The 12,907-nt window shown below is 35.2% G+C and overlaps 1 protein-coding gene across 1 annotated transcript; it reads right to left on the reverse strand.

Moving 5' to 3' along the window:
- Nucleotides 1-2,023: 2,023 nt before the first annotated feature.
- Nucleotides 2,024-11,585, reverse strand: LOC138335485 (tripartite motif-containing protein 3-like). Its single transcript, XM_069284591.1, has 2 exons — nucleotides 11,502-11,585; nucleotides 2,024-7,834 (listed from the first exon to the last, which is right to left on the reverse strand). Exon 2 carries the CDS (start codon nucleotides 7,798-7,800, stop codon nucleotides 5,749-5,751), a length of 2,052 nt encoding a protein of 683 aa, XP_069140692.1. The 5' UTR covers nucleotides 7,801-7,834; nucleotides 11,502-11,585; the 3' UTR covers nucleotides 2,024-5,748.
- Between the last annotated feature and the right edge of the window lie 1,322 nt (nucleotides 11,586-12,907).

The following is a 12,907-nucleotide window of genomic DNA, read 5'->3' on the forward strand; positions in this document are numbered from 1 at the left end:
GTCTTTTCAAACCTGTAATTAATAAGATTTTTTCCCTGAACTGCCTTTACTTTAACTATGAAATAGTATATGGATGGATATAACTTCAGTGATAGTAACCGCTGGAATATCGAAGATGACACTCCATAGGATTGGTAATTTCAAAGCCCTAAAGGAGCAGCTTAATGAAGACACTCGTGCGACCTGCTATGGATGTAGCAACGCTAACACAGCAAGAATTTCTGCAATAACGATTAGTAAGGTGAAAAGGCAGTCAGGGACATAAAGAGATATTACCAGGCAATGATCAGCATTAATAGAAAGTATTAACATGTTTCTGCATCAGTGCTTGAAGGGGAATTATAAGGGATACATCAGCGTCAAACGGAAGAGATAAAAGAACATTTAAAAGTGACACATGACGTCAATAGCAAAAATGAACTCGGTAAATCTTCCAGATAGACCAATTTTAAAACGTAACAGAAGTTTTGATGAAGGTAAGGACAGCATTATCCCAAGGGTCAAAGACATTCCATACAAGTACAAGGTGTAAAACAAATGTCAAAAAATTATTACACAGACTTTGGACATTAATGAAAGAGAGACACCATCATGCTGGTCAATGGCTAATTTCTTCTAAAGTAGGACAATGCTATAGAGTTAGGACAGTTCAGGACAAATATTTTTGAACGTGGAAGGATATATCCTCTTTTTTGTATTGCTTCTAGGTGAATTACGACATACATTACTTCCATCGAGTATGTGTACGGATACATCAACACGGAAAAGTAAGACACCAGTTTTTTCTTGATGATTCGATAGTGCGAGTGTGTCAACTGATCAGAGAAACGAAGATGAATCGAAGAGACCTGAAAGTCCTGAAAGTAATACTGTTTGATTTGGCAAATGTTTTTTTGTCACACACATTTTAATTAAGAGGGCTCTGGAACAGTACGATATCCTGGAGAAGTGATGAACAAAATCATTCGCAGCTATGGATCCAAGGGATTTGTTTGCAGTTTGATCGTAAGGATTTTGTAACTTTATGGCAGAAGTTCGGTTCGATATAAAAAACATTGCAGGTTGAACAATTTCTGCGCTAGTGTTCATTATTAAAACAGACATAACCCCCAAGGCAGGCAATAAGAAGACGAGAGGCCCGTTGTCCAGAATAAGCACCAGACGCTCACTGCAACAACACATGCATGTCAAAGTAAGGTGAATCCTGACTGAACACATTGGAGGATAAAGTATCCTGGGCCAGGATGAAATTTAAGTCAGTAAAATCAAGACGCTTTATTCTGGAAAAATGCAAAGTGACGATAATATTTCGCCTTCCTATACAGAGAGAGGAGACTTCCAACCATAGTGGGGCCAATCCTATAAAGTGTCTGGGAAAAATGGTACGGTGGTAGTTTGAAGAACTCCCAACAGCAAATGCAAGGTAGGTCATATATTTTTATTATCTTAATGTCATATTAACTGCCATGGTGCTGAAAGGACGTCCAAGGTTTAGATGGTGAAAGCAGGAGTACCAGGATGAAAGCCACTGACCAGCAGTCGGTACCTGGTAATCACTTCGCCACTGCGGTCCTAGCTAGAGCAGCAACATTGTGAAGGATGACGAACATAGGTAGATCTGACAAACGACTACGATGGTTAATCAGCAGAACCAGTAGGTGTATTCCAGTCATATCCATATTCTGTATTTGCATATTACAGAAATACCTTGCGGGTAGGTATTGATTGTGACGTAATTTGATTGCGAGCGTAACGTCATACTTTTCGGGGGAAAAAACGACATGAATTGCGCTCACAAAATAATGACGTAACAATCGACACCTACCCACAAGGGAGTTAACTCTGTAATATGCAATGACGGAATAATTAATTTAAAACTTCGGGAAATCCCTTGTAGTAGTGCGGTTTTTGTATTAAACGAGGAAGATAATTGACTTAAAGGAAATAAAAACCAAAACGTGTATCAATCTGTGTATAAATATTTAATTTCATTACTATGACATAAAGACATTCTCTCTGAAAATCTACACATACCAGCATGTATAGCATAATAATTCCTTTCCAATGAGTAATTAATTTATAAACAATGAATTGAAAAGTGATTTGTAAAAGTCATTATCACTTTGAACTTTCTACATGTATGCATGTGATATTAATTATTCATCAATGCAAAACATACTACAGGTGATGTAATCTATCACAGATAAGCACATAGTTAACACTTAAACAGATCACCAGATAATTTGAGATCTACAGGTATAACAACATTAGAGTAAAAACTATTTCCAAAAAAATAAATTTATTCACAATCCATTGGCTATTTACGTATAACCATCCGATAACTAACCAGGTGCACTCACAATGCAGTGCATTTAAAGACTTAAACATCTACACACCACAACACACACGCCGGTATTTCCGGCGACATGTTAATCAAAATACCTGTACATGTAAGTATTAGCAGTTACATGTAAGTAATTAGTAATTACAGGTAAAAATTGGTAATTACATGTAATCATATAGTAATAAGTTTTGTATCTAATGTTATATTTCTGATAATCAGATACGAATGTTTAATTTGTTAGAAGACGAATTTTCTTACTTTTTCACAACATTTTCTTTGAATTTCTGCTATGTTTTGTAAATTCTGATAGTCAAATGCAATGAAGGTGTCGATATGCTGATATAACTTTACATCTAATGGTTCGATATACAATAGCTATACAGTGTAAACATACGTGTATATCAGATACCAAAACAAGACATTAGTTGAGTTGAGGGGTTTAACGTACCGCAAAGTATAAATCGTTTCCGGATACGAGTACGAGATAAACAGGACATTAACATTAAATAGATATATATATGTAGGACTTTCAATGTGATAGGGTGACTTAATATACAGGGGACGCATATGCAGGTTTGACTGTACATTTCTATTCTATATCCTAGGTATAAATAATCAATTTAGTAATGATCGCCTCTGTTATTATATAATGTGAATAACCATACAGATATACTTAGGATCTGGTCAGAGCTTTGGTTAACCTTTGCAGGACATCGGAAGAAACTCGCTGGTCATCCCCAATGATCTCCAGCTCGGTAAAGTGGTCACAGTGATAGGAAAATGTATGAAAATCGATGGGTAAACATTGAATTTGATCATATCTATTTTAGGTAAAATTTTCTATTTACCTTGTATTGCAAAATACTTCAGTATTTACCAGACACAACATATATTATATGTTCTGGTGTCTACAGACATGCGCTGAAAAAAGATGATCTTTTGTTATTTTTGTGCTATGAAACTACGAATGTAAAACATCGTCCTATAACCCAGTCACGAATATGTCTTTCAAGTAATTGCTTCAAGCATGCAATAGCATAATGACTGAAATAGATGTTTATACGAGTCTTCGTAAGAGTCATGCGCACGCATCAAAATGATTTCGTTTTGAGGGTATAATGTTTTATCTAATTTGAAGTGCAAAATGATTATTCATCTTCACTTTCAACTTTATATTAACAGGAAAAACATATCCTTTCCTTCTCAAATCGGTTTTTCTATATTATCACATTTGTTACCGCTATAGATATTGTAAACCCAAATTTATTCGCCCGAGATTTACTTTCGCGAATTTCGCGATCCAGGTAAATTCACGAAAATTTATCTCCGGGAATTGCCATTTTCAACATGTTAATTGATAGAAATTTCAATTCAATTTTTCAATCCTCATTTTTCAATTCGCGAATTTTAATCTTCGCGAACTTATTTTGATATGAAAATCGTGAAATTATGAACCATATTAAGCTATAATATCCTTAAAATTCCAGAGGAATAAAAATGTTTGTGAAAGGAAAGTTTCTGTATGTATACGACCCTAGGCAGTTTTGCACCTAGCTACTTCTGCCAATACTGGACTCAGGTTAATGGATATTCCTTTAAGTTGAATGGTCTATATCTTTCTCTCTTTTTTTCATGGTGAAAACTGTTTAGGTGTTAAACATATTTTTCTCCGTCTGTCTGAGTTTTAAACTTTCTAGGTTTGCAACCTTTTATAAAGTTGCAGCACTTGAATAATTTCAATTATAAAAGTAAGAAATATTTTAACGTGTACACATGAAAAATAGGCTCAAAAGATGCCGAATCATTCCGAACTCTTCCATGTCGTCGTCGCGACAATCTCGAAGTAACACGAGAATTGTAAAACCAAGACAAAATGTCAACAATTTTTCGTAAACAAAACATGTAATCGACCTCAAAAGACTGGATCTACAAAGAAAATAATGCTCGCATATTACAACATTTGATACACACAATCTGTTTCAAATGCTCATTCTGTGGACATATACCAGCATGCTAATAATAGCCAGAAGGAAAACGTAAACAAACACATGTGCGCTTACGCTAGTTATCTGGCTCACCACGTGCAGGTCGTGTCGAACATCAGTCACGTGATACGATTCGGAATCTGACAAAACCCAAAGTCACTGAACATGGCGGTGATTGTGAACGCGCTTTATTCAAAACCAGGAATATATGATCCCTACATTTCGGCTCTTTTGTAGGCAGACATATGCTTTTGGGGAGCTAAATCATTAAGTTACATGTCAATGTTCAAACAGAAACATATATACATAGAGATTCGCAACTCCTCCAATTTTACGATCGGCAGATGTACCTCTGTATGTGCTTAGGGTTTTTTAGATAAACTCTTAAATAGTTGACATTGCTTATTTTCGTGCTTTCAAAATTCATATTAAATAACAGTAATCGGGAAAACTGATCACATCAAACCATGATATAATGTTTAAACTTAGTGTTGATGAAAAAAATATCATGTTAAAAGAAAACACTTAAAAGTAGTTAGCCAAGGCAAAATGCCAATAAACCGGAAGTCCCTCTGCCTGTCAACAAAGACAAAGAAGGAGTTTCCAATCTCTGTGTATATATGTTTCTGGTTCAAATACCAAATCTTTAAGTGACATATTATTACAGTAAAATTAGCATGCAATTTAACTTTAACATTAAGAAATCCCTTCTCATAAAATTCTCCATATAACATCATTACGAATGTTATAAAGGAAAACCCTCTTTAGTTAATGAACCTTCCTCAAATTCTGTAATGCTTTCTATGGAAAATTTTAAGTTAAGGAATATTCATGAAACTGGGTGTTGGTTTATCTTGGATGCATTATGTAATATATCAAGATAGAGTCACATCAGATTTTATAAACTACGCGTCCAATCTCTACTACGTCATAAGACGACACAACACAAACATATCAGTTTACCAGCCTAGCCGGCCATGCGCATTGGTCAAGCATTAAATTTCATCAAATTAAAAACACACAAATGTTAAGAAACATTTTCCAAATGACGTAATCCTTTCTTTTATAAATGAATTTCTGTTGTAAATGTGTATACCTTAATTCCACCTATAACCATTACAGAATACGGCGTCCATCAAGTCTCTACACTTTTCTTCTCCCTTCCCTCACTACCCGAATCTCTACGTGTAATTGGCTTCGATTTTGCTGACATGATAAGTCCGAATATCGATATTACGTAATTGGTGAGTAAAGTAGTCAATAGCCAGTGTAGTCATAAATAGCTTGACCCAAATGGATGGAATGTATATACTTTTATTAAAATTTACATCAAAGAAATTTATAGATATCATTTTGGTGACATACAATCAAAGCAGATGTTTTAAAGTCTTATCATAATGGCGTTATTTATAAAACTGTCTACATGTTGTCATCACTGAATCTGTACACCTCGAGTAAAATAGATCCCTCGTAAGTAACCACGAACTCCTGTTTGGTTGGATGGACCACTATACACCAAGGCTTTATGATACTGGACCGTTTGGGTAGTAGTATCCTCCCACGTGACCCGTCAGGTGATATAAGGTAAACGTTTCTAGAACTGTAACCACACACATACACATTGTCGTTTCGGTCCAGTCCAATACCCCTAGAACCACTCAGACCAGGATCACTGTACCTGTAGACTACTGCGTCACTGTCTAGTCGTCTACACACCACGTCATAGTTATCTCTGTGGTATACAGTAGATTTAGATGTAGATACGGCGAGGTATGTGTAACATCCATCTTTCTGTATAGAATTGGTGACCTTCCCATCGACAGACATGACCTTCACACTATCATCAGTACCGGCCAGGATGTTATCCCCGAGTGCTTCTATACCCCATGTTCCTGGTGGAGCATCGATACTAGATATCACGGACAGCTGACCATTCTGTAGTGTACATCTCAGTATTGAGTTCTGGTATAAAGATACAATTATATCATCACTTGTACGTCCACGTGCTATATCTGTAGGGCAACCATCAACTTTGTATACCCTCTGGTAGGAATAATTCTCATCAAACAGTAGGAGTCTGTTGTTACGGTAATCTGTGATAAGTAACTCATTGTTGTCAGTAAAGATACCTCCCGTCAACCAAGGTTTCATCACTCCTCCAAGTGTGCTGTCATTAAATGCATGTACACAGGATACCGTTCCAGTCCATACATCCACCGCTGTCGTTACTGGGGTAGTCGGGTCTGTTAGATGCTCCAGAGACCCCGCCAAATCTGAAGTCGATGTCGAGTCCGCAAAGTTAGTAGCTTGTATCGAAAGTAAACTTCCGATCAAGGAACTTATTCGATCATTTGTATTTTGTGACACAGGTGAAAGCGACGAAGTGATTTCAACATGTCCAACGGTCGTCATTTTCACGATCTTATCAATTGTTTCATCGAGCTTCAACGTGATGTCAAACCTGTTTGGTTCTGTCTTGGTTTTTTTATCCATTCGACGGTAATGTCCCGATATTTCATTTTTTGTATGTTCTCTCATGACGAACCGGTGACGGTCTGATAGATGTTGATCTAAATCCGCAATCAACTGGTGTGAATTTTCCGCGTTGATGTGAAATGCATTAACACACTTTCTTCGAGTCAATAACTGTTCTCTTCTCTCTCTGAACATATCAGCAATTTCAGATTGGAATGTTTTCTTCAGATTATCTAGTTTGTCCTTAGCTTTCTCTATTCTGTCTGTCATCCCAGTTAAAATCTCGTTTTCTTTTGCGTTTAGCGCTGCTATCCCTAAATTGTCTTCTTCTAATATCTTCTTGGTTTCTTCTGTCACTTCCTTCAATTCTACCTCAACTGGACTCAGGTTAGCTGTACTCTTGTTGATCACATCCTTGATTGGTTTTACATTGTTACATTGTCTGTGGGACACCAACACACAAGTATTACAACACATAGCACTATGGTCCACACAGTAGAAACCGAATGGATTTCCCTCATGTCGATGGCACATCTCATAGACACCTGCAAGTAGTCCAACATTTCCAGAGATGAAGGTAAGTTGGTGTGTAGCTAATAGTTTGCTTCTTTCATGATGAATTCGGCACTGAATGCAAAGTTTCTCTTCACATTCAGTACATGTGACTTCGGCAGGGTTATATTCTTTTCCCCGAAGACATGGATCACAAAACTGGACACCAGACATCTGTGCTGTAGAGGAAGCAAGCAAATCATTTTTCGGTAGGCATGTCGCCCAGGTACTTACGTCCGCATTGACGTCATCGTTATACGTCGGTGTTTCGCATACTGGACATGGGAAGTAGAGTCTGTCGTCTGCTGTGACGTATTCCGCGTTGATGTATGATGACAAACATCGACAACAGAAAGTATGACCACAGAGCAGGAGTCTAGGTTCCTTGTATGGCTCTGTACAGATCAAACATCTGAATTTATACATCGGCACAGCTTCGGCCATGTCTTCGATCAAAAGGCGATCTATACAGGTCGATCTGGAATATATAGAAGAATTTATTGAAATTCCGATATATTTGTAGCAATGGTTTTGTATGCTAGATGTAAGGAACAATTAATTGCCTTTTTTCCATTGCATTAACACTTATGATTGTTTGTATTTTGCCAGTAAATCTGACGTCTACCCACAGAAATCTCTATGTGTTATTGGCATTTAACAGACACCCACACTATACTGCTACACGTACGGTAAGGATATATTTGCGAGTTCAAACGGTAACAATCACGTGAACTGAGCGAGCCATTTAAACCTACGATATAACATTGGTGACGATAGTTATTGTTATATTTTACGAAAACAGTTTATTTCGTCTGAAAGCCATAGCTGCACAAACGTCGACAGTTTGTTGAATTGTGTTCCTAGGATATCACAAAAGTGTACCTATAGATCTATACGGTTTGACTTATCGGTGGACATGTAACCAATTTCTGATTATGAATAGGTTGTCGGATAATGTATAAACTTTGTACGCATTCTGATTGGTTAACACGGTGAACTTTAACCGAACTACTATTACCTCAGTGGCAATTGGTATCTTTTCAACGTCACCAATAATGAAATGAATCTGAAATGAACTTAAACTTAAATACAATAGTTTGTTGATTATTTGACAGGAGTATATACAGTTGTGTGATCGTGCGACGTACCACAGACAAAAAGCGTGCGGACACCACGCAGACATCGTGCGTAAAATAAATTGTACATCTTGCGCCCAACTGTGCGATGTGCGGCACAGACCGCACATTGGTGCGATTCGTATCGCACACCGCATATTTTGGAATGTTGAGTTTTACGACACCATTGGCTGACGGAATCTCTTACCGTAATCAAATAACGTAAATAGAGAATCCAATAAATTGCCGGGTATTAATTTTTGTTTTATATCACAAAATATACAACTTTACATTATATCAGTAATTCCTTTTTAATGGTTGATACTAAATGTTCAGAAGTGAAGACAAACATTGTACGAGGCATAACTGTACTGCCTGTACTACACAGAAAAATGTTTGTCTGCAATATATTATCGAAAGTGGGGGGATTTCGTGTGAGAGATGGGCGGTCAGGGAAAATACGATTAATCACATGTAAAGTTATAACATGAGGTACAATATTAACTGCAATGTATGTAATCTGCATATTGTGTATGAAGTATAAAGCATTTCATACAATGTAAGTCGGTCTCAATTTTATTCTTACAAAATACAACGTAATGACTGAAGAATGTCTGAATTATAATTCAAAATTGATTCTATTATAATTAATGGATGCAGATCCCTGTTTTAAATTACGTTCATTGCAAATAGAAATAATGGAACTTTCCTTTTGAGACGATCGCCAGAAATTGTCACTAAATGTATATGAATATACCAGTTTTTTTACCAATGTTTGAAAGATTCAGCTTCTTACAGAAAATATTCCGATGAACGCCTGTATTTATATATTACTGTTTCTAAACCGGCATAAACATCGGGGTCATTGTGCATGGTTTTTTTTGTCCCAATAACATATTTCATACTTTTCAATAGTTTTTGCTAAAAGTCAATTTTACTTTAACAACAAGATTTGTTATTTTCAATAGATTTTCAATCAGTTTATTTTAACTACAAATGTTACACTAAAACTTAAAAATAGAAATTAAAAAAAAAACAAAAACAAAACATAAAGTATTTTGTTGTTTTTGAGTTTTTGACTGCAAATCAGAGGTTTGTGATATTCAGTTCAGAAAATAGATGAAAAATTGAAGAAGGCCAAAATGACCTAGTTAGGCCTTATTATACCATTAAAACATTAATGTTTTTTAACTTTCATTTTACAATACTTGATAGCTTTTGATGGATGTTTAGTAGTTCATGTCTAATCTTGCTAATGTGCTTAATTAAAGATGATTACATTCTAGGGTCACATGGCATCGATTTTAGCATGTAAACATTAAGGTTTTTATTAACTTTCATTTTACAATGATTTCATAGCTTTGGGTGATGTTTAACACAATAAGTCGATCATGTTAATATGTGCTTAATTAAAAGATGATTTCATTCTAGGGTGACAAACATAAATTAGATCATAGGGTGGTTAAAAAATGTAAAATATTTAAAACATTTCTAATTATATTGATCCCTTGAAACGTAAATGAATTAAAAGATTATTTTTTCTCCCTAGGTGAATAGAAAACAATTAATCTCGAACCCATTTTGTTGGTTTTCTTTAAGCAAATGTGAAGCTTGCAGAGAACTCTCTATATTGAATTCACCAATTTAAGGACATGTATATATTTGAATTTTTGAATGTATATATTAAAACAGGGGCTTTCTGCTTAATAAAGATATCACGAATGACCATTAGGTCCTACTGTACTAGAGGTGATTATATTAACATTTATCAGGCAGTACAATCATTTCTGCTTATATGTTCTTTCTGATTGGTATACGCCTCATACTTGCCTACTGATTAAATGAAACTTCATAAGGGGAAATCACTCTTACAAACACCGATATAGTATAATGATATGGTGACAATCGATGGCAAAAAGGTTTTTTTTTAATTATGATAATGGCATCTACCGTATAGGAGATTTTGTAAAAGATGACATGATTTCTTCTATAAGAACATGTGTACAGAATAACTATATTGAGAAATCAAAACGAATTTGTCCTGTTTCACCAAGGCGTTTTACCAAGGCACATTGCTAAATTATTTAATATGGCGAAAGGTTCAAAAGTTTTTTTCAATTTACTGAATGAAAGAAAACATACAACTGTCATAGGCAAGAAAGGATGAGACGTGTTTTGTATGACCGATGAGGTTTAGTTTAATATCAATTCATTGCTTTTCTATGCCACAAAATTCCAAGCTTAAATGGTTACAGTTCCAGATATCCCATAAACTCTTTCCTTTTCTTAATCAAAACTAGTAGAGAAACTATAGAACTTTTTTCGCTTGTTTGTGCGTATTCGATTTTACAAAAACATGCACATCGAATCCTTTTTGACCTTGTCATGCAAATGATGGCTGTAAATTATATCATGCAAAGATGACTTATAGGGAGACATTTCAATCATCACAAATACTCCTATTATATATTGTAAGGAACACTGAATATGAAACGAATACTAGTTTTGAAAAAAAAGTATACTGCTGTCTTTAGTACAAAACTTGATATGCAGCTTTGTGGAGGTGCACTTGAACTTTTAACTTTAACAATGTTTCTTACAAACAGTAGTCCCACTATGTTCAGATGGCATTATAACATTGAACAGGTGCATTGTTGTATCGATTGGAATGCTTTATTTGTATGATATAATCTACGACCGCCATTGAAACGTACATGTGCATTGTTCTCGCGCATTGTTCGTACAACTACCACTATGTTGAATGTATTTCAATTCTTCTCCGTTAACACATCGTTTCAGCTAAAAAAATTGAATATTATTAATTATATTAATCTAATTACAGATAATTAATATATATTAAAGCTGATTTATTTTAAATATCCCTTTGGTTAGCGTAGAATTACCTTTATAAAGGTATGAACAACTTTGGTTTTACTTTACATACTTCGTATCATTACGATTACATAAAATTAAAAAAAAAAACACTTTATCTTATCTGTCAAAAGTCACGTCTAATTATGTCAACTTTACCTTTTGTTTGAATGTTGTCCTTATTTGGGTTACATTTCCAATATCATTGTGCTTTCTGATCTCTATTGTTGTGATCTGTGGTAACTATGGTCTAACTATAGACAAGACGAACGACAATTCTGTCCCTTATAGTTAATTAAGGACAGAGTTGTCGTTCGTCTTGTCTATAGTTAGACCATAGTTACCACAGATCACCAACAATAGAGATCAGAAAGCACAATGATATTGGAAATATAACCCAGAAAAAAAGAAAATCAAAAGAAATCAACTATTGTATATATAACTACTTTAATTAACAATTGTAATATGGCTAACTGTTTCGCTTTGAAGTTGGGTGTCGCTCGCTCTGTAGTCTCCAAAAGAAATTTTTGCAAGCCTGTGATTGGTTCAGATGTTTTGCGTTGAGCTGCCTTCAGTTTCACTATGAGATACAGCTCAGGGGTGCAGAGATCGTAAGTGATCGAAATCCTTGGAATATCGAGGATTCGGGACCCTATAAACTGTCGCTCCATTCATATTATTTATATTGGTAGGACAAAAAAAATATGTCTGTTTAGGGTTACATTGGCAAATAAAAATAGGGTCGGTCGGTCGGGAGTATTTTTTTTTTCTTTTTGAGTGTCTTTCACTCTAAACGGAACCGGAATCTAAGATTGAAATTCCAACTTTTTATTTTTTTTTTCGTAGAAAAGTGGAAAAAAATAGGGTCGAGGGTAAACAATTAGGATCGGTCGGGTAACCCTAAACAGACACATTTTTTGGCCTAATGCCAGTAAATAACTCCGAAATTTAAAAAAAGCAGTAATTATAAGCTTATGACAGATGAAATTCTCCATATTATATTGTATTGAATTATAAGAATCAATTTTAAATTAAACTTTACAATATCACTTTTGGTTTGCATAGCATTATAAAAGTATAAACCACTCTGTCCATCATACACTATCATATAAAATAAAGAACTTCACCGACTTTTATGTCATAAATCACATCTTATTATATAAACATTACCTTTTATATGACTGCAGTCCTTATTTAGATAATAATTACAATATCCCTATTGTTGGTGATCCTTGGTAACTAAGGTCTAATCACAGACAATGCGAATGACAACTCGTCCTTAATCAACTTCTTCGTTTGGGATTATTAGTCCCCTGTCGGTGAAACCGGAGAGGACTATAGCGTTTGTTCTCGTCTTTCTATCATTCTGTCTGCTTGTCTGTCTGTCCGACTTTGGTTTCCAGATGATAACTTGAGAACGAATAGATGGATTTTGATCAAACTTCACACAATGGTTGCATATGGAAATATACAGCTTGGGATTATATTTGGGGTCAAAAGGTCAACTATAAGAGTCACTATGAGTAAAAATAAATTTATTCACAAATTAAAGTTTCCGGACGATA

The sequence above is a fragment of the Argopecten irradians genome, chromosome 11, assembly GCF_041381155.1.
Source record: "Argopecten irradians isolate NY chromosome 11, Ai_NY, whole genome shotgun sequence".
Lineage (NCBI taxonomy): Eukaryota > Metazoa > Mollusca > Bivalvia > Pectinida > Pectinidae > Argopecten > Argopecten irradians.